We start from the raw sequence: 22,151 nt of genomic DNA on the forward strand, positions 1-22,151 counted from the left end.
CCATCGTCTGGTATCGCCATTTGAAAAAAAAAAAAAAATCAAACAGCCTTAACACAAAATGGTACAATCACTGAGAGCAATCTTTACTGAGAATCATTTTCACTGTACAAGCAGATATAAATATGCAACCATAAAACTTTGAGCATAAAGTTAGTGTTCAGTAACTATACTAATAATATGCCAAAGCTGTACTCAAGGATTTCAACGGAAAAGGGCTTCAACGACAACATTATAAAAAAAAAGCAAAACAAAATGGGAACAACACAAATGAAGAGGAGGAAAAAAAAAAAAAATAGAAATCCATGACATTGCATCTGCCTGATGATATAGTACAAAAACAGCCAAGGCTGCAGTAACACTTGGCCAGAAGACATATGGCAGTTTTTTTTTCTCACTGTTTGAGGCCAGATTTTCAATTTCCCAAAGTAAATCAGAATATTTCACACAAGCCAGCAGGTTGTTTACAGAGAGGTATGTTATCCGAAGTTGTGTACTGTATGACCAGTCCAGCATACTCCGGAAAACTGTCGAATGAGTTGGCAGTCGGGCTGCTGCTTCTCCGTGATGTGTGCTCAGGTCAGGAGCAGGAGTGACGCTCCTATGGTCGAACTTCTGCTTTGTGCCCTGATGGGAAAACGCTGCCTCCTGGTGGATCTTCATGGCATCTTTTCACTGACATAAGTGCCCAGCAACTGTGTGATCAATCACTGATCATGTAGTTTTACTGCATGCGTTAAACTCTCTGGGAGAAGAGGAAGCTAACATTGTCCAGCGACGACACCTGATTTCAGAAAGACTGCAGAGGATTGGAGTGGACAGAGTCTTATTTATTGATTCCTCTTAATCTTTGATAATTTGAGTGTTGACAGTATTACAGGTGGATTCATAAAATTAGCACAATTTAACATGTCTGTTCACAAGTGTGTTTTCCATCTGCAAAACACCGAAAAATATAGATGCTAACCCATTACTGAAGTCATACAGCTCTCCCTCCCCATGCTGCCGGGGAGGGATGGGGGCTTAATGTGTTTGTGCCCAGTCCAGACATTACTGCAGCCTTCGCTTCTAAGTCCCAGGCTTGAAAGGCGTTCGGCATTGAGGAGGGGGGAGGTGGGGGGGCTTGGCCAAGGCTTCAGGTGGGTTGGAGAGGGGGAGGAGTGCAATCACTGGTCCAGTGGAAAGTGGGATGGGAGGGGAGTCAGTCACAAGGCTTCATACAGGAGGGTCCAAGGTCAGGTGTATGTACAAAACGGGTGGGAGCCTTTACTGTCGACTCTTCAGGGTATCCACCAGCCTACGAGGACAAAACAAATAGAATTCAGCTTCAGCAAACACAGATATTGACCAATATCTACTATCTTTTTCATGAGCCCTCTACAGTCATTTACCACCTTATGTTTCTCACTACAGCTTTGTTTTCTCTTATTTCTCTGTATAGTATGGTAAAGCCTACCATTCCATTGCCTCATCCAGCCCTGTGCCCTTTGTGGCCGAGGTCTTGAAGATCTGCCATTTTCTGTCTTTGAGGGCGGGAAGGCCCAGAGCGTTGGCGACCTCTGTGGGCGTCATTGCCTGTTCCATGTCCTGCTTGTTTGCAAATACCACCAGGATGGCTTTCTTCAGCTCTTCCTCCTGAATGAAGCACAAGGTCGCAGAATTGCATCATGAAAAGCAGACACTTAAAGATGTTATTTTCCAAAAGTGGCAGCTAAAAGTATCAGTGCAATGCAAGCAAAGCAACAGCTGTAATAATTGGTGTCTTATAAGCGACTTGCTTATAAGCGATGAAGTGCTTCATTGTGATACTTGCATTTAGGCAGTAGTTGAAAATAAGCCCACTTACCTCCAACATGGCCACCAGCTCAGACTTTGAGATGCCCATCCTGTCGCGGTCACTGCTGTCAACCACGTAGATGACTGCATCTGTGTTTGAGTAGTAACACCGCCAGTAGGGCCTGTCGAGCAGAGAGAGGATCAGAAATGTTGTCAGACGGGAGAGTGGGATGGAGAGACGAGAGGAGCTCCATCAAAGACACAAGAATGAAAGAAGGCAAAAAAGTTCAAACATTTAAAAAGGGAGGTGAAAATAACATAAAAACAGGGAAAGTGAATGGTGGAGAGACAACGAGTTTTTAGAGCAGCAAATGATTTCTCCAAGAAGTCGACTGAGACAAGCTGTTCAGAGCCACATCCACTTTCCACATATATACGTTTCCATACACTCACTCCTTGGCACCACAGCCACCAACTGCCACTGACACCCTACCTGATACTCGTCTGTCCTCCCAGATCCCACACCTGGAACTTCAGATTCTTGTATGTGACTGTCTCCACGTTGAAGCCGATTGCTGTGCAGAGAGAAATCCAAATGAGTACAGTGAAGACAGAGAAGTGACCACTGTCTCATTTGCATACGATATTTCTAGTATACTACTACTACTACTACTACTGCTAATAATAAACTAAAATAATAAGTCAACTAAGTCTAACTAAGACTCGAACCCCTGTCTCCTGTATGAAAGTTCTGTGTTTGACCCATTCATCCTGTTCCCTACGTGGACTTTGTCTCTTTTTATCTCACCTGACCATCTAAAAAGGCGTTCTGGCAGAAAGTCCTGGAGGCAAACCGCCCAAACAGGCTTACAAAGCAGACTAGCAATGTACATAGGTGTGACAGCAAATATATAAATTACAGGAAGCTCATGTGTGCACTGCCACTGTAAGACCACGCCCATCTGCATGAAATACCAAGTTTTTTGGGAGTCACGTGAGACCAGAGGATGGATCCTGAGATTGCTTCTCTCCAAAACACGTCAAAAATAAATGCTGACAAGTGTCTACTAAGCCTCTCCTTGTAGCAGTATTTGGCAGCAGTATTACTGGTAGATGCCATTCAAGTTCTAATTACTGTGCATAAAGAGCTTCTTCTCATTCCACTACAAATGAGAGTTTAACTGTTGTGAATCTAAGGATATAGTGAAAGGAGGAATAAACACTTAACAAGGATGGACATAAAGAAAAAGACAACACCAGCACATACTGGGGATTGTGGTGACCACCTCTCCAACCTGTAGCCGATAAAGAATGGTTGTCTTTCCAGCACCGTCCAAACCAAGGATCAAAATCCTCATCTCCCTGGTGCCAAACAGGCCCGAAAAGATGCTAGAGAAGAAACCACCTGAAGAATAGACACACGGGGAGGTATTAGTGATGAGAAAATACGCTTCACATTAGTGGATGGGAAGAAAATGTACTTTTGATCAACTAAAACAGCATCTTGTTCCACCTTCACTGTGAATTGAATATTGTGGGTTTATTAGGTGTAACAATAATTGGGCTCTGGTGAACAAATAATGGACAATTTCCTTTGTTTTGACTTTGCATAACCTTAATGATTTCTCAAATAATCAAAATCTAATCAATGATTAATCATGCATGAAGTGAATTCAGCGTGAAAGAGTGAGTCCAGCTCTCTTCCTGCTTTACCTGAGCTGGCCTCACTGCCAGCATCACTCAGGTGGTCGAGCAAGTTAGCTTAGCTTAGCTTAGCTGCTTAGCTACAGTCACTGACGTTACTGCACGATGGAATTAACTGACGACTGCAGGTTGTCGTGGTTCATCTGCTGTGTCCTCGATGTCAATATGTAGATTATATTATTATATAATTATACCACAGCTAACCCGAAAAGCTTGGAAGGAAAACGTTCAAGAGATGTCCCGACAAAAACACCACGAATGAAAAGCATACGACATTCACTGTCAACAGCTAACATTAGCTAGCTAGCTAATATTGGCTGACAACAGTCGCACCGCGTCTAAAAGATACAGAACAAATAACAACACTGCTAACTAATTATTCATATAGGTATTCAGATGACAGATATATCATTTTATCGACCAACAATTCAAATACTCACCCATTTTGATAATGCTAAGGTTCCAGTATAGCAATACGGTGGCAGGTTGGACAGAGAGCTTCTTCCGTATGGTTGACGTGTCGCTGAATGATATCACCGACTCTCGCTTGGATTTAGATTCGCAACATTCGACACACTCAAAATGTCAAGTTTAAATGTAAAATGGATTTAAAAAAAACAACTAACAGCACAAGTTTAAATAATTCCAACAATTCATTTGACATATTCGTTGTGTCTTATATTTTATATACATGAATCGTGGGTGCAATGCTTTGAAAGAACGTAAGTCTTTTAAGCGAAAGTGCTATTTGAGAAAAGAAGATTCATCCGGACATTTTGGCGTAGGGTACATTCACGAGGCCAAGACGGATACGTGTTCCCAAATGTTCGATAACTATTCTTAGAAAAGGGAATGTCACAGTGACTGGTGAATTGTTTTGAATGCAGCTCACATTAGACGAAGGAGTTGCCCTCTCTGAACAGCATCAAATTTATGATCACCTCAGACAAGAAAGATTCTACACATAGATGTGAAAGCTGCTACGCGTAACGATATATTGATGCAAAATGCAACCGTTCTGAACAGTTTAGAACAACTTTACAATGCGGGGATTGCTCTGAGCTGTAATTATCCACGGATGGACCTGGTGCCTGTCGGCTGAGACATCATTTACAATCCACGGTGAGACTGACGAGGCGGGACCGCCGATAGGATGGTGGAGCGGTCGGACCGAGCCCCTCTGCTGGACTGGGAGGAGGTTCCGTCCGCAGAGAAGCCCGGCGGAGCGGCACCGTCGGCCGCAAAGGACCGACTGTCGAGCCCGTCTAACAGTCGTGTCTCATCAGGATGCGCCGCGCCGGTGTTTGGGTGGAGCAGCGGTCCGGGGGGTCCCACTCCCAGCAAGTCTGTCTCCAACGCAGACGGCTGCAGCGCCCCACCCGCGACCTCCAGCAGCCCGGCGGGCAAGGATGAGGCGCTGCGTGCCGACAACGAGGAGCATCCCTCGGATTCAGAATCGAGGGAGGTGTCGCTGGACGACAGGATGGTGAAATGGGAGGAAAAGGACCAGATTGTCTCCGTCTTTGTGGTTACATTCAATACCAGATCAGGTGGGACATAACATATACAACACGGTAATATCTTTGCTGTATTAAATACAAAATGTTAATAGACCAGGGAAAGGATGATGTTTATAGACAGGAATAAAAAAAATAGATGAAGCCTCGTCAAATGCGAACAACTCTTCTGTCTGACGCCCAAAACCAAGAGCGCATGTTTGTACCAAGTCTGCAGAACCTTCTCCTACAGGTGTGGCTTTTCCTAACCTGGCCATAAGTTTATAGACATGATTAAAAGCCACGACACCCTCTGTGGTCTAACTAAAGAACAGAAAATGTCCAAATGTCAGGATGAGTCCTGTGATGGAAACCAATCAGCTGGCTGTTTCTGCAGAGTAGGCTTATACATATTTAATGAAGGCAGGATGAGCCTCTGTGAAACAGTAGCCAATCAAGTTACTCACCTACAGAGCTAATCAATGTAAGAATAAAGAGATTTAATGTTTAGAAATGAGGCAGAAAACCTGACTTGATTGCGGCACAGGGGATTCCCTCCAAGGTGGAGCTGGGCCTTTTGATGATTTTGCAGGATGTCAGATTAACAGGAGACCAGGAGAATAATTAGGCGATGAAGAGGTTATACCAACGCTTTTTTAATATCTGCTCAGTGGAAGGGTCACTGATATCAGTTTACACAGTCTGACAGGGGCTTTGCAGGAAGGGCCTCAATTTGAAGGCATCCAATAGGACTCTAGGTAGATTAGCTGGATCGATTCCTGGTCAGTGTTGTCACCCTGACTCTAAAGAACTGATGCCACATGTCTCCTTAATGCCAGAGCCAGGAATCATAGGGTAACTCACGATAGGATAAGATCTATTATATGAAATATTACAAGACGTTTGGCTCTGGTTCATCATTATATGTGTGCCTACAGAGGAAAACATACTCTTTTATTCAGAGTCAATGTTGTCATATTTGCAGAATTTTACAAACAGGCAAAATGAAACGGCGCATAACAAACTGCACAGAGCCTCAGCACCAAAATATCTACAGTTTGTGTGCTCAAATATCAGTCTTATGTTGGAGTAGAAAGGGAAATACGCCTCTGCCTTAGCACCACAATATATTGTAGATCATTATGACTGCTGTGTCAGTGTTTTGGCAACATATTACCAAAGATTTAGATATCACACTGTCAAAAATATGCGCCATCCCAACTTACAGATAGTAATCTCCACTTCTGCTTACTTAAAGGAGCAATCCACCCTGAAACACTAAAAAAACAGCTGGACTTGATATGCTTTGACTTCCCTGACACGTTGTTTTTTGAGGGTGTTATTCTGGCAGAAAAATTTCGATTTTTCCAAATAGAACTGACTCTAAACAAGGTACGAAACGGAGGCGTGAATGACATGCAAGAAAGTCACCAAGACGCCCAGATGAAAGTCAAGCATCAAATGCCACACGATGCATCGCAGTTCAAAGCAAAGCATGCACTGGTCTGCTAGTACAGGGAATAGCTTTGATGGGCATTTTATACCGCATGATACTTAAAGCGAAATACTTCATGTCAATAACAGCTGTCAGAGAGCGTCTTTGGTGTTTGGCTGCAGGTGGTTTTCAGTCTCAGTGGACGATACGGACCCGAAGGCTCAATCAGATGGCTGATGTCTGCAGGAACTCCACTGACTGACACATGTAGCTAATGAATAGATTGAAAAAAAAAAAACACACCGTCTGAGTCACCTTCTCTGCCTCCCTGCTCCTATCAGCCTGTATTTGCTCAGCTGCCGCTCAAGCGTCAGCGCCAACCGACACATAATATATTCCAAGGAATCCAGCTGGGCTGTCTCACTGCTGTATCATGAGCACAGAATGAAATGGTGATAATATATTTACTGTCTGGTGTTGTATCAGCGTTTGTCTGCTTGCCTGCCTATTTTGATATTATCTCTTGGTGGCATGGGTGTGATAGGAAACATGCTGGAGTGGTGTCTGCCCAAAGACATGGACCTGGAGGGAGTGGAGTTCAAAGCCATCGCCAGCGGCTCCCACCGAGTCACCACAGACTTCATGTAAGTGTGTGCGTGCATGATCAGTGTGCACAATGGAGGAGGCTGTCTACCTTCTTGGCAACCTGAAGGACACAACTAAGCAGAGGAAGCTACTTTAGTGGATTAGGATGCAGCCCCATGTCTTCGTCCTGGCAGGACAGAAAGTGTTGCCCGGCAAAAAAAAAAAACAAAAAAAAAACAAGCCCAGCCATCTGGCAGTGCCGTTGCTTCTGTGACTCATGGCTTCGTCTGTCTCCCTCTTCTCTCTCCCTGTCTCCCCATCACAGCTACTTCCGGAAAGGCAGCTACTTCGGCCTCGCCTGCTTTGCCAACATGCCGGTGGAGAGCACGGTGGAGAGGGGGGCGAGGATGAAGTCGGTAGGGATCCTGTCGCCTTCCTACACCCTGCTCTACCGCTACATGAGCTTCCTGGAGCACCAGGTTAGGTAAGAGCGGCTAGTTTGTGCAGCAGGGCGGTCTGCGCACGCACATGACAGGAGCTGTTACTGTTGCTGAACAACAAACTTAGGTATTCAGGATTAGGTATTCAGCCAGTGATCGTGTCCTTCAGTGATTCATCTCTCAAGAGTTATATGAGCAATTCACAAAATAGTGAAAAATGCCTCCAAGAAGACAATTTCAAACTGCTGGTTTTGTCCAACTAACATCCCAAAACTCAAAGACAACAACAACAACAAAATAACCTCACCACAATGTCCATTTAGTGGCTGTTCGAGCCACATGGTCCTGGAAAGGCTCAGTCGTTCATAAGCGAGGTTCACCACTGCACACCTCTAACTCCTCAGTGATGTGACAAACACTGTGCCCTGCTGTCCGCAGACTCACGCTGCATGCAAAATAGAATCAAGTCGTGGTTGCTCACAGAAAGATGGAAAAAGGCCAGTTATTGCCAGACTTCTTTATTAATCCGACAGTAGTTTGTTTTGCTGCTCCCAAATCAACCAGGACTGAAATCTTCAAGCCACCTACAGCCATGCTAGCAGCTCTGTGAGCCGACACTTATGGACAGCAGTCCTTTGAGCTAAATGCTAACACACTCGCAGTGACAATACTGAGCAGATAATGTTTCCTATCTAAGTTTAGAATGTTAGAAAAAAAAAAAGCCTTTTTTATGGTTGATGATCCACATGAGTTCTACATATCAGCATGCACTTGTCTGTTGGGTCCCACTAGTAAAAAACTTCAAGTATGGCAACATAAGTTCATAGGTGAGTTCAGATATGGTCTCAGGGGGCCGCTGCTGGGGCTTTTTGACTCCTCTTGGCCTACTTCCTCTTCTCCTTTCTTTCCTCTCGTCTCAAATAGAACACTCTCCCACTTTGCATGACTCCTGCTTTCTCTTTCTCGAACCGTAGATCCCCTTCAAACAACGGCACACTTCTTATTTTGCACACACCATTGATAAGTTTGCTGGAGTGATCGGGCCTGCGCTCATCCAAAGATCTGTCACAACCCTGTCCCACTTGAACACAGCTCTCTCTATGCTCAGTCGCTCTTTCTCTCTGCTTCCCCTGATCCCCCCCCCCACAGTTCCCACACTCTGGCCTCTCCTGGCCTCCAGTCACACAGTGGTCATGCTCCTTACTCATCATTCCCCACGTAGCTCGCTCCAGATACCTCATCTGCTGACTGCTGGAGCAGTTATATAAAGGGCTCACTGTTGGTCACAAGGTGGTAAAGATATTTAGGAATTTATGGATACTTTCCCCCTTTTCCTCTCCCTCTCGCCTTCCCTCTGTTTTCTGGTGTAGTGGGATGCTGTGAAAAGGGGTCGTGGTTATAGAATAATTAATAAAAATACGTTCTGTAATCGTGCTCAGGGTCTTTGTTGGGCAGCTGTGTTCTCTCTGCACTTTGGTAGCATATTTCTTCCCAGACTGAGATCCAGTTCATTTTTTTTTCCAGTCTGTTGTCACTGAATGGGGGTTTCCAGGCCAAATTAATTTGTATAACAAAGAACTTAATCTTATCATTTGTTTCACTGCACTGTTTCTGCCCTAGTTAGTGACCGTTGACCACAATCCACATTTCAGCTCTTGGTGTAAAAAGTCATTATTGCTGTCTGTAAACTGAAGTTAAGAAAATTTCTACTTGCATATTTGTGTAGATTTTTTAATTTTAAGGTTTTGAATTTTCCAGTCTCAATGTCTGTCCTTGCTCCAGGCTCCAGCTTCAGTCCCCAGGCCACTACTCTCCCCTGGAGGCCTTCTATGAGGACAAGAGAGCACTTCTGCCCCCCAGTGGCGACGGTGTTGTTACTGCTTGTCCGGCCAATGCCTGGGGAGCTGCAATCAACCACAGCATGCACCCTGAGATGAAGGTAGGAGTGACATTTCCACTTACTTCAACCGCGTCAGCTGGTGTCTGAAGAGTTCAGTGTTCTTTTTCTGCTCTGCTGCTCACTGACCTTGTGCGCCTCCGGACCAGATCACCCACCCTGCAGGCTGTATGTCCCAGTTCATCCGTTTCTTTGGGGAGCAGATCATGGTGCTGTGGAAACTGGCTCTCCTCCGCCGGCGCATCCTCATCTTCTCGCCTCCGCCCGTGGGCGTGGTCTGCTACAGAGGTGGGAATCGTCATCAAAGGAAGTTGATTATTTACACGTTTTCAAGTCTTTTAGAGCTCTGAAGCTCATTAAACATATTCAGAAATGTGTGTCTTTTACCAATTCATTGCCTGAGTCAGGAGATTCCACATCAGCGCACATGCAGTTCCTTTCCAGCTGTATCAGCGTGGGACAGCCTACACGTCAGGCACACATTCGCTTCCCATGTCGCCGTCTTTCTCTCCCACACTCATGCATCATTTTTCTAATTTCACCCTCCACCCCCTCTTCCCTCTCAGTGTACTGCTGCTGTTGCCTGGCAAACATCTCCATCCCCGGGATCGGCGTGGCTGTGCCCGAGTTCCGCCCCTTCTTCTACGTTAATGTGGCTGATATCAGCGCCCTGGAGAACGAGCTCTCCTATGTCGCATGTAAGCGGACGCTCAGAACGTGGCAGCATTTGTGAAAAGCCCCGGTGATCTTCTGCATCTCACGTGTCTCGAATCTCGTTTTCATCCTCAGGTACTACTGAGAAGATCTTCGAGGAGAAGAAGGATCTGTATGATGTGTATGTAGACAATCAGAATGTAAAGACCTGCAGAGACGGCCTGAAGCCTCTGCTCCGCCTCAGCACTGCAGACAGGGAGAAGTATCGCAAACTCACTGAACAGAGGTAGTTAACGCTGCTAATAACAGGGCTGCTCCTGACACTGTCAAGATCCACAATCTGCAAAACTAATGACAGTCCCATCAGCCTCAGCTGCACTTTTTTTTATCATGCCAACATTAGCATTTAGCTCAAAGCGCCACTGTGCTTAAGTACAGCTGCTACCACAAACTGAACTGATATGTCAGGTAAATCAAAATACTGTAGGTTTTCAAAGGAAAGGCTAGAAATTAAGCATGTTTGTTTGTGTGTTTGTGTGTATCTAGGCAGATGTTGCTGTACTCCCAGGAGGAGAACGGAGACTGTGTGTCCAGTGAAGAGGATCTCTTTATTCTGTGAGTACATGATTCATTTAACCAGCCAGTGGAGTGGAAATACTGACAAACCACTGCACACAGAGCAGATACAACTTGATCTTTCTGTGAGGATCCTGGCAACAACGGTCAGGAACTTCAAATTGAATCAAAGAGGTAATGAGTCAGACAGCATCTCCTGACCTTTCTCCTCCTCTCACAGTTCGTGATTTGTGCTGATTTGATTTTTTGTGTGGCTTTTTCCATGTTATTGCTGATACTGTTCAGCTTTGACATGAGCTGAAAACCACAGGAATGTGGGAGGAAAGTAAAGTAAACAGGACAAAGGGGGCAAAAGGGAACAATCTTTTCTGGATTTTTAAAAAATCGATCAAATAGAGTATATTTTAGTCGTGGAGTGAAGAGCCATGGAACAAATCTCAACCTGCCACCTTCCCTTTAAATCTTGTCCAGGTTTTTCCTGGAGCAGAACAACAGGATTTTCCAGACCCTCAGTGAAGTGGCAGGGAGCCCCGATCCCACTCTGACCCAGGAGAGCGTGAGGGCCATGGGTCTGGATCCCCACGGAGACAGGCTCTTCCTGCTCCATCTGCTGGAGATCTACGGCTATGACACCCTGCTGGTGTCGGAGCAGCTGTGCTGTAGTTGAGAGACGACTGACGGCTGGCTTTCCGCCTTTCATCCCTGCTGGTTTTAAAAGAGGGTTGAGCTTTGAGTGCTGCACTACTGGCTTCTCGGAGTCTTCAGGACAGTTTGGGCCTCCAGAAATTTCTCTGGTATCATTTTTTGGTGTATTTCCCTGTGCTTCTTTTGTTCATTGTGGTTCTGCTCCCTCACAACCGGATGGCAAGAACGACTCTGGTGTTTTATAACCAAGAGCAATGTCGTAAATTCTACTTGATACAGCATCCTGGAGATACACTCACCGATAAGACGGATTGCTCACCCTTGGCTGACTTAAAGTGATTCTCTAGATCAGACACAGCTGCAGTATTTCAACACTGAGCCATGTCTGAATGCACGAACGGTAGGTCCAAACCCAAAATGACGACATCAGGTTAATACGACAGTGGCCTGAGCTGTACTTTGACATCAGGTTGAACGACAGAGAATGAGAGTTCTTCCAAGATGAAGCTGCTGACTTGGGAGATTTTCAGTGAACAAAATGTGTACTGAGGATTAATGTGTGGAAGTGTAAGAGAGTGGAAGGCCTTCCTGTAAATAATCCTGCTTTTTTCCGTTATGTACAGTGTGTCCACGTACGTGTGATAGGTCCGCCTCTGCCAGTGTTGCTTTCCTTGTATCAAGTGCTGGATTTAAACATGTCATTTTTTAAGCCTCTATGTCCAAATCAGGGCCTCCTTTCTCGAAAGCTAACTTACGTCACTACAAGCAGGCGAAATTACTAGAGTGACGTCCATGAGGACATAGGGGCTATCTGAAATGGCTTATTTGCACCCTGGCTGTCAGCTGGGCCTGCAGTTCAGATGATGTTACGCAACGAGCACTGATTAGTCTTCACTGCTTTTTTTAAATGTCCAGTTGTGTTTGCGGCTCTGGTGTCCAGACAAAGACAGGCCTTTAGAGGGTGAGTTCACAACCTGGGATGTTCTCTCGATTCAGAGACTGATATTTTTTAACAGCTGCCATCTGCAGATTAGATCATACACAATTGGTTTAGACACAGTTCTTTTAACCGTTAAGCTCTGTACATTTTGAAGCATGCCATAGCGGCATATACTTTCTGCTCTGTCGACAGCAAAACAGACGTCGCACTTGTTGGTATGTATGTTGCATATTGCTGTTGATACGTGTGGTCGTGCATAAGGGACAGAAAAGAAACATGAGACCACGAGTTTCATTGTTATTGGGAATTTAAATGGGAACCTTAAAGCTGCATTTATCAAATTTTGGCCACTAGAGGGCAGAAGAACTGACAAATGACAGCTACTACCAGATCATGGCTTGATTAGTTTTTAATGGCTAATATGTTAAAAGTGGCCGAATAGAAACAGTATTCATGGAGTTGTTTCATGTCTGTTGATTTCTTCTAACTCTACTTTGGTCTTTACTATCTCCTGAGAGAACTAGCTGGGTCTTTCAGCCGCTGGCTGTTCTAGCTTTCTTCCCAACTGCTAACTTTGTGTGTCTCCTGTTTAGTACTGGATAGGTAGTATAGAGTCGGTTTATCATAACATTTTGCTGAAACCAGCTGGAAAACTGCAGGACATATTGCTGGCGAGAGTATTGAGAAGTAACCATAGCTTAATGGATAGTAGTCATTTAAGTCTTAAATACTGATTAATGCAGCTTTAAGCAACTTTTCCCTTTGATGGCACATTTTGGATTTCCGCCTGCATACCTCCATCAATCAGGTATATTTTAGCGATTTGTGTGGAGGTCCATGTTTCTGGGACTTTCCTCTGCTCTAAATGTCATTGCGAAATGACTACATGAAAATACACGCACTGAAGCTGAAAAATTCCGTTGAAATGGCGTCACTTCATGTCAATCATATTTTTAAATTTGTCGTTTCTGTGGGATTGAAACATGCCGCACACTCAGGTAACCTGGTGCTCATGGTTACTCTATAGGCTTTTTGCTGGATACATAAACGATGTGATGTACTCCTACAACAAACTAAAGGTCTGATCATTTTGTTATCCGTTGAATCCTTTTTAAATGTTTTCAGTTTGTTTGGATGTAAACTGTTTTGAGTGTAAATATTCAATTGCTCTTACGTTATCTGTGAAGAAATGGGATCAGCTGAATGTGTTTTGTAAGGCAACTATGATCCCGCAGAGCCTCTGTGTATCACTGAGCCCTCACGCAATTATATGTTCAACTGTCCACTGTTAGAAAACACAGCATATTTTCACACTACATCGCATGGCACCTTAGACAACCTGTACAGAGCTGAAGCAACCATGTTTGTAGTTGAAGGGGTAGTCCGACTCATGTTAAAACACCTTCACTTTATTTATTTTACTCTAAACCATTTCAGAAATAAAGTGCATCGCCACTTCTAAGGAAAACACAGTTCTCAGTCTGAGTATTATGCATCAATAACCTTTACATTCCTGAATTTCACTGACAGATTTCATTCATTTGATCAAACGCGCAATTCACAGCTACCATCTTTGACATCAGTGGACTTGTTTCATCTGTTGCTGTATGTCGTGACTAATCTCAAGCGTTCAGGAGTGGTTTTCCGTGTTGCCATTGATGATAAATTCCTCACCGCTGGAGACTCCTCCATCATTCACGTTGCCATTAATGCTCGCCGGCATCCTGCCTGTCACTGCAGCTTTCAGAACGGTCAGCCAGCTCTGTTTGAGGTCCAAGCCATCGCAGGAGAAAGTGTGGGTTGTTCCGCACTGGCTTAAGCAGAAACAAGGTTGGCCCTGGAGCTCCTGAGGGGACTCGTCCACACCGCAGCCCAGTAGAGGTATGCAGGATAGGGGCTTCACATCCTGGAAATATGGGGGTGTGAATGAAAGCAATAGACAATATTCCCTAACAGAATAGTAGTAGCAGAGCACTCCTTTCTCATAGAGGATATTCAGTGATGTCACTCATGAAGCAAACCAATCAGTGACACATTTGTCATTTACAGTATCTGCATGTGTAGCCTGACACTTTGGAATTTTTTGCAGGTGATGGATCAAAATCACAAGGACTTCAAAGACTGCTCTGGTTTCCTGTAGATACATTTGTAAAAAAAATTGAGTTTTGCTTAATTTCATCCATAAAAAGCAGGAGAGGCGATGCTTTAGCTGTCTGAAGAACTTCTAAGAGTCTGTGCAGCTCTTTGGTTGCAGAGCAGCTCTTCACAACTTCACCAGTGTTTCCCTTTTTTCCCCTCGCATGTGAGTGTGTGACTACAGACGCTGACTGTTACGTTGCGTGCTTGCCACTGCGGAGTGACTGTGGTGACATATGACAACATCACATGCATATCCTCTAGACACGAGTATGGCATCATGACTCAAAGTTTGAAAATAACGTGCAATAGACTCTTAGATATTAATCTCAAGAATAATACAGTATATGTTCCATTAACATTTTCTTTCAGATGCCCACCTGTGGAGCAGCGTACAGACAGAGTGCCAGGGGTTCAGCCGTGGAGATAACAGCCCACACCTGTTGCCAGGTCTTGGGACTGTCACCGTACAGCAGGAAGCTACTCATCCCACTATCACTGGACACTGGAGACATCTCCGACTGGGACAACAGGCAAAGAAAACACGATGCTGTTAAAGACCTACATTTATGTTAGGCTGTGTTTTATGCTCCTAAAAAGACAGACTTGAACTATCTACACAGAACATACCATAGTAGAATTCTTAAAGTCAGCTTTCGATAGTGTTTATTTGGTTTTAGCTTGTCTAAATGAACTCAAATCATTTATATTGAGTTCTTGTAACAGTAATGACTGAAGGCTATAATTGTCATTGATTTGAAAGCTAAACCCTCATCATAACCTTTAGAAAGCACACAAGGCTCACCTCCAGCATCCGTCTCTTCTTCCCCTCCACCCTCTCCCCTCTCTGACCAGTCAGGATGGAGTAGCAGGCTTTACACACTTTGTTCAGCTTGTTACCGTCGTACTCTAAAGCCACTTTATTGTCTGAACACTTCCAGCAGACCACCTGCGGAGCAGAGGCACCATCACTGCCACGCTGTCCTAGAATGAGTTTTTTGGCTGTATTGTGTGCTCCTCACAAAGCTACGACGTCTTGTCACTCACGCAGCCGCAGGCTCTGCAGTGATGTCTTCTCCTGGTGATTGCGTTGAAAGGTTCTTGGCATTTCATGCACACGGTCACCTCGTTGTCCCTGATCCAGCGGGGGGCTCGCCGGCCGAGTTCCTCCGTCTGGAAAACAAACACACATCAGCTGGGATGTTTTATGGTCTTACGGAATTTTCTGAATAGATTATAAGCACATAAATCCTCTTCTGAAGTATCGAACTTACTGGTTCTTCTACATTTAGCTCCTTAGAAGCCAATTTGAAGGTCTTGTTTTTCTTCTGAAACACATCAACGGCTTCCTGAATGACCTGAACAAAAAAACCTGCTTTAGAAAACTCAGCTGACAGCATTTTTGTATATTCATGTAATACTGGATGTGTTGCAACAAACAGTAAATTAAAATACACCTTTACCTTTATCCACTCATCTCTGTCTTGGTCAGAGCTTGAAAAAAAAAAAAGGAAAAACCCACTAAATTACAATTAAATGAATCCATACGCTGTAAATGTGAAGTTTGATATCAGAAGCAAAAATGTTCACAATCCTACCCATTTATTATTTAAATGGAACAAATGTAATTTACAAACTGACAACATGACATGTCAACTACCAAACACAGAACATCCGAAAACAACATAATCTTGGTCAAAAAATAAAATAACATACTGCCTCACTTTCACTACACACACACCTGGCCTGCAGCTCAAGGGTCCTCTCCTTTCCAGAGACCTGGAAGGTGTATGGGTGGTCCTCATTGGTGGTCTGCTGCACCTGCATGCCATCCACTCCAATCCTGCAGCGCACAGTAAAACGCTGCCCAACCAGGCTGAACTTGGGAGTGCAGCACAGCAGAAAGTTGTTGAACTGTAGAGAAAGGTTATACACCATCATTTAGATATCTCTAGCTAGAGTGACTCAGAGTGTAGTTCCATGTAGAATAATCCTGTGTTTTCCTTTATGACAGAAAAGGAAATTAGAGATGTAGATATGATCAGAAACGATGAGTCTCTGCATCTGTTTCTGAAAACAAATCAGCGTTCTGACCAGGAATAGGTGCCTCTCCATGGCAGATGTGTTCCTGGCGGCAAGCTTGAGCAGACGACCTTCCCTGAGGAACTCGTTGGCCGGGTTGACCACTTCCTCCTCTCCGACCATCTCATAGATCTCCAGCAGCCGCTTCAGGCTCTCCTACAGAGAAAGGGAAACACTGAAAGAGATCAGCGTGGACACAATCACAGCTGTACAGGTCCAATCAGAAAACTCTACCTTGGTGACAATACTTCATTTCATTAACCTTTTGACTGAGACAAACTTCTTTTTTTTCGCTTCCTGTTTTTGTTAATAATGTAGAACAATAAGGAACAGAAAAAAACAAAAAGAAACTAGTTTGGGAAGAACCTCACATGACAGCAACTAATTGCTTCTTGTTGTACTACGCAGAGGCTCTTGGTATGCCATATGGACTGGATCTTGTTATCTGATGTACCGCCCTCCATGTTAAAGGCCAATACAGGGTATTGAAACGGAATATCACAGTAGATGAGTTTACAGCTGTAGCATTCCCAATTACATGACCCATCAATGAAAACAAAATATTAGATGGGTGAAAACTTATCAGTATCAGTTTTGACAATATAATGCAATTGATATGTTTGTGACAGCGATGAAAGCTTACTTAGAACAAAGGTAAACCATGTGATATGTAATGGTAACGTACAGCTTTGTGGATGGCGCTGTTTGAGTGGGTGGCTGCCATGGAAATCGTCTGCAAGGACTCTGCAGGAAGGGACAAAGGAGGTCTGCTCATTAAAAATTTAATGGCCGATCAGAGACCAACATGTACTTTATGAGAGAGAGAGGGTCGCCATAAAAATCTGACACAGCCACACTTGGAGCAAAGGATATTGGTAGAGTGACCGATAAAGCCTTTAACAGCACATGATGAAGAAATCTATACGCTGAGATAAACTGACTGTTGCAGCATACTTACTGTGAGCAAGCTCATAATCTGGGTTATCCTTGGGCAGTTTCTTCAGGTAATCCCTGAGCAGCATTTCATAACGTGGAACCCTCTGGACTGGTTCCAACATGTGGTGCTGCAGGGTCAGGCTGCCACACTCCTCCTGACTCTAAAAACAGGACAATGCATACAGAACACCCAGCTCAGACCCAGGTGTGCACTGGTCATTGGGCAAACCAGGCAAAATCCAGGGTGGCCTGCTGTTCAGCGCAGCCCTGCACATTTTAGGATGAGAGGCAGAACTTGCAAGATATACATATTTAGTGCTGGTATAGAGAAAGAGAAAGTAATGCAACATATTTCTGTATCCAAACTTTGTCCCACCCCTAGAGGAAGAGGAAGAGTACTGTTGTGCTTCTATTGTGTATTGGCAGCATGTGTTATCCAAGATAGAGATAGAGAAAGAGGAAAAAAAAGAGGAAAAAAACTCAATCAATTAATAAAACAGGTGATCGTGGGCCAGTATTTGGGCTGGTCTGGACAAAAGTTTAGGGATGAATCTTTGTCCCAGTGCATCTGTGCTTAGACCTCCATAGTTTCAGGTGCAGTAAGAACTGATGCACACCCTGCTGATTATGTCTCACCTGTATGTCCTGGATGATGTTTCTGAAGGCAGTGGAGCGTTCAGTCCAGGTCCTGACCAGCTCCATGGCCTGGTCAAAGTTCCTGATGTAGTCTGCATACATCCTTAGGAAGGGTGCATGCTGCAGCAGGACATTACCCAGGCCTGGGTTCTCACACCTAGATTTGGTGGCAGTGGAGAGGTTGAAGGTGTAAGGGTCTACAGTTATAGTATAAGGCCTCTTGTATTTGGACAGTGACATATTTCTTAAGACTCCGGTGTTTATTTCATGTTTAAAAGTGCACCATGTAATTTTAGTTCAGCATGAGGCCTGTTCTCCATGTTTTTGACACAAACACCCACCAGCGGCTGATGCAGTCTTCCAGGTCAGGTAGCAGGAACTGGCCGTGAAACGAGTAGATAGAGGAAATATTGGAGAAGATATTTCTTATCACCTCAGGAGGAAATGAGCCCCGGCCTGCTTCTTCTGTCAGACGTAAGCAGAACACCTGTGGTGGGAGATAGTGGTGCAGCATACTGAAATGAATTTGACAGTTCCTCTTCACAAAAATGCTCGATCCATCAATACCGACAAGTATCTGGTACTGCAGGAGCTAATTTGCTTGCAAGTTCCATGAGAATATGGCGGTAAATGATATCCCTTTCACATCCTCATATCAACAACAACTATGCTAATCCACAGAGGCATGCTGTTGCTGTACATTTTAGAATCATGTGCATTGTGTTTTCATGGAAGGAGCCAGAAACAGATGACCGCCCTCACCTGGTCTAACAGGTGGAGACGAGCCACGTAGGCCCTCTCTGTCTGCAGGAGTTCACTGGCTATCTTGTACAATTTCTGCTCTGTGTTCTCTTCCTCTTTTGGCTCATCCGCTGTCTCCTTCCTCTTCTCAATATCCAGTTTACCTTCAGACTCCTTGTGAGTCCTGCCATCCTCTGTACTTGTCTCATTCCTCTGGCAGGAAAACTTGGAGCCACATCCTTTGGGCTTTTTCCCGTCTTCCTTTCTGTCATTTATTCCTCCCACATTTAGGACTGAGCCATCTTTCCCCAGCGCTATGCCATTCATCTGCTGTGGGGAATGCTCTTTGCTTTTTTCTTTGCTGTTGCTCGATAGATGGGCTTCATTTGTGGAATGATTGAGTCTCTGGTTAACTGGTGCTTTGATGGTCACGGCTGGCCTGTTGCAGTTAGGTGACGGCAGCAGTTTCAGAGGAGAGCGTTCAACTTCTTCAGTGGGAATCCTGCAGAAATAAAGTACAACTATCGTTGAAAATTCAAGTAATATTTGGGAGTGACTGGATTCAACATTGGGCGATACATGCTCTGGAAAGGTAATTGAGGTGTAGAAATAGACCAAATTCAAAACCCAACCTGTTCTCATCCAAGTAAACAATCAAGTCAGGCACGCTCAGAGATTTCCCCGCTCTCTTCTCTTGCCCCTCCATCATGCTGCTTGGGATTCTGTGCAGTCCCAGCCAGGATTTAGAGTTCTTGGCTGGGCTATAGCTCCCCATCCTCCCTTGAACAGGGCTGGGGGTCCGCAGTTTCCCCGCGAGAGGGCTCTGGTTCCTTGGGGACAACTTAGCAGGACTGTGCCACCCGTCCCTCAGTGGACTACAGCTCTGAATGCCTCTTTTGCCTGGACTTGGTGATCCAAGAACCGGACTGCTTGTAAAATTTGGAATCCCCTCAGTATGTCTGGCAGGGCTGATATGTGCTGTAGACACTCCATTCAAGAAGCTGTTCCCTCCTCCTCTGACAGGACTGGGGGAGCCTAAACGATCCTGTGCCGGGCTGACACAGGAAATAGAAAGTCCACAAGCTCTTTTAGGGCTCTGGTCTTGCTCTGTGCCATTAATCTGTGGAGGAAGTACTTTTCCTGCAGTGGGATTGTGAGCTTGAGCTTGTTCTGCTCTCAGTGAGCTCTGGAGACAAGCTGGTTCAGAAGCAACTGCAAAGAGATAAACAACGTGCATGGCTAATTATTATTATGATCATAGTACAATGTCCTGAAGGTGCAGTATAGTTCACAAAATACTGAGTTAAGACAAGCAGTGATCTCAAAGAATAAGGAGGAACTTTAAGAATCACACTGCTTCCATTTATTTTTCAGGTTATGTGTGTAGACTCAGCCTACCTTGTGGCTGTAAAAGTGATCCTTTAGCGGAGTGTCTCTTGATGTCTCCCTCTTCTCCAAATTTGGAGTTTGGTTCTGATCCACAGACGCTGTCACAAGCGCGGCCACCGCTGTACGAGCCACACACCCCGCTGCTCACGACTAAAAAGAAATACAGGCGTTACTATTACTACTAAAGTTACTATGTGAGCCATACTTGTTTTTCTGTCTTTTACTGAGGCTTTATCACAGTTATCCTCGGTGATACATTCAAACACAAAACGTCAGTTTATTTGGTTGCACCACTACAAGAAGTGGAAAAATCCAATCTGTCTCGCAAAACCATTGCACACATTCCCCGAATATTTTCCAACTCGGACTACTTTCAAACTGTGTAACTGTTTCTTTTCTTACCTTTGGTTTGTTTCAAAGCTTATCCGAGATTATCCATTACTTGCATAACAAATTGAAGCTTTCCTGCTCACTTCTGGCTCGACCGAAGTGTGAACAGATTCGCCCGTCACGTGGAGATGGCTAAAGCCTACTTTCTCAACAACGCAATGCTTCTGCTTTCTCACTTCTCTCTTTTCTCCATCGTGTCTAACCTTCACAAGTCGTATCAGCGTGTAAGAGGCTACGTTCCACACTCATAAACACTGTGACCATACCCACAGAATTGTGTAGTTTTTTTTTAGACAGTACTGACAACAAGATGGGGACAAATGCTTGAGAGAAAATTACAGAGACAGATGCATGTTGAAGGCTGCATCTATAGGCAACAGTGATGTCAGTCATTGAAAAGCCTCTACTATTTCAGTCTGTTAAGTAACTGAGTCAGGTTAAAGAGATATTGCAAAATAAAATTATACTGAAGTTGTGCACAATGACTGAATTGAATTTGAGAGATGAATGGCACTGTTGAATCCTGCATCTGAATGTATCATTGGGCAAATGTACTTCTTTCATATAAATGAATAGCTCTGCCTCAATGGGGGAACACAGCAGCCTTGTGTGTGTACGTGTGTGTACGTGTGTGTGTGTGTGTGAGAGAGAGAGAGAGAGAGAGAGAGAGGGATTGACAAATGCCTGTTTTAAGACACACAGGCAAAGTCCAGGCTGAATCAGGGGAAAGAGATTTCACTGCAGTAATCCAAAATGCTAAGAGCCAACAGGCACCAACTGTATCAAACAAAGTTGAAATACATGCACACACACAAAGTACTGCCTTGGTCAGCCTCTTAACGGGGCAGTCTGAGTCTGAGAGCCAGAACCTTCATTGTCCGTTTTCCCTTTTGACATTTTCCCTTGTCTTAGTGTTTAAGGCTGAAGGGTTATTGAAAGGTTTCATTGGCAAAAGGAGGTAATAAGTGCATATCATCCTTACTACTCAGATCAGTGTGAACACAGACAGCTTCCTGACACATTATATTGGACAGTGTTTCCAAACAATAACCACTCATATATATTTTTTCTTTGTTTTTTCTTTCTGTTTTTTTGCCACAAAATCCAGTTTAAGCCACAAGCCTATGTATGGTGACTGCAGCAACAGCAATAAGGTGCAGTGCCTCAGAATGTAGTTACTGCTGGTCACTCTTAGTGCTTTTTTGCAAGTGTAACAGTCATTGCAGTGTTACATTTGCTATTTGGCCTAAGTTGAATAGAAAAATATTAGAGGCAATATAGGCCTACTACTACGATCATTTCTGACACATAATGCGGACTAAAGCATGACTCTCTAAACGAAAGCGACCTCACCTGTATGTGAAGCGTGGCAGTCCACCGCAGCACCTTTGACTTTTCGTCTGACGGCCACTCGTCTGAACTCATCCGTCTCACGGCTGCAGGTTAGAGTCAAACTATTCCTCTTCTTCAAGTCAAACATCGTCACAAAGTCCCCTCTGTTGCAACGTGAGTCAGTTCTTTCTCCGGAGGACAGTAAACTGCAGCTGATAGAAAGACAGAGCGACGTGCCCAATCACCGCAGCCAGCATCGGTCCCGTTGATTGAGAAGCGCCGCCTCTCATTTAAACCCGCACACGCCCCGAAGCACCTTGGTGGACATTGACCAATCAGAAGGCACGCAGCCACTTGTACCTCT

General features: G+C 44.5%; 3 protein-coding genes across 5 annotated transcripts; 1 reads left to right on the forward strand and 2 right to left on the reverse strand.

Moving 5' to 3' along the window:
• Nucleotides 1–62: 62 nt before the first annotated feature.
• Nucleotides 63–4,327, reverse strand: arl1 (ADP-ribosylation factor-like 1). Its single transcript, XM_076721681.1, has 6 exons — nucleotides 3,918–4,327; nucleotides 3,041–3,178; nucleotides 2,267–2,348; nucleotides 1,844–1,955; nucleotides 1,454–1,632; nucleotides 63–1,294 (listed from the first exon to the last, which is right to left on the reverse strand). The coding sequence occupies exons 1-6, from the start codon at nucleotides 3,919–3,921 to the stop codon at nucleotides 1,264–1,266; spliced, it is 546 nt and encodes a 181-aa protein (XP_076577796.1). The 5' UTR covers nucleotides 3,922–4,327; the 3' UTR covers nucleotides 63–1,263.
• A 303-nt stretch (nucleotides 4,328–4,630) lies between these two features.
• Nucleotides 4,631–13,617, forward strand: LOC143314639 (DENN domain-containing protein 11-like). 3 transcript variants are annotated; one of them, XR_013075810.1, is made up of 10 exons: nucleotides 4,631–5,027; nucleotides 6,953–7,052; nucleotides 7,319–7,477; nucleotides 9,216–9,372; nucleotides 9,480–9,618; nucleotides 9,897–10,028; nucleotides 10,120–10,270; nucleotides 10,531–10,599; nucleotides 11,032–12,642; nucleotides 12,699–13,617. XR_013075810.1 is itself a non-coding variant. In XM_076721679.1 (9 exons), exons 1-9 carry the CDS (start codon nucleotides 4,631–4,633, stop codon nucleotides 11,225–11,227), a joined length of 1,500 nt encoding a protein of 499 aa, XP_076577794.1. In that variant the 3' UTR covers nucleotides 11,228–13,617. The 3 variants fall into 3 exon arrangements, 1 of the variants encoding a protein (XP_076577794.1); XR_013075811.1 differs by having other exon boundaries at nucleotides 11,032–12,575; nucleotides 12,662–13,617; XM_076721679.1 differs by having other exon boundaries at nucleotides 11,032–13,617.
• On the reverse strand, nucleotides 12,708–21,935 carry LOC143314638 (FYVE, RhoGEF and PH domain-containing protein 4-like). Its single transcript, XM_076721678.1, has 16 exons — nucleotides 21,809–21,935; nucleotides 20,075–20,215; nucleotides 19,309–19,888; nucleotides 18,698–19,178; nucleotides 18,277–18,422; nucleotides 17,936–18,092; nucleotides 17,322–17,460; nucleotides 17,049–17,107; nucleotides 16,376–16,519; nucleotides 16,023–16,195; nucleotides 15,745–15,775; nucleotides 15,556–15,639; nucleotides 15,329–15,454; nucleotides 15,087–15,230; nucleotides 14,662–14,802; nucleotides 12,708–14,051 (listed from the first exon to the last, which is right to left on the reverse strand). Exons 1-16 carry the CDS (start codon nucleotides 21,933–21,935, stop codon nucleotides 13,776–13,778), a joined length of 2,949 nt encoding a protein of 982 aa, XP_076577793.1. The 3' UTR covers nucleotides 12,708–13,775.
• Between the last annotated feature and the right edge of the window lie 216 nt (nucleotides 21,936–22,151).

Source organism: Chaetodon auriga, chromosome 22, assembly GCF_051107435.1.
Source record: "Chaetodon auriga isolate fChaAug3 chromosome 22, fChaAug3.hap1, whole genome shotgun sequence".
NCBI classification, from domain to species: domain Eukaryota; kingdom Metazoa; phylum Chordata; class Actinopteri; order Chaetodontiformes; family Chaetodontidae; genus Chaetodon; species Chaetodon auriga.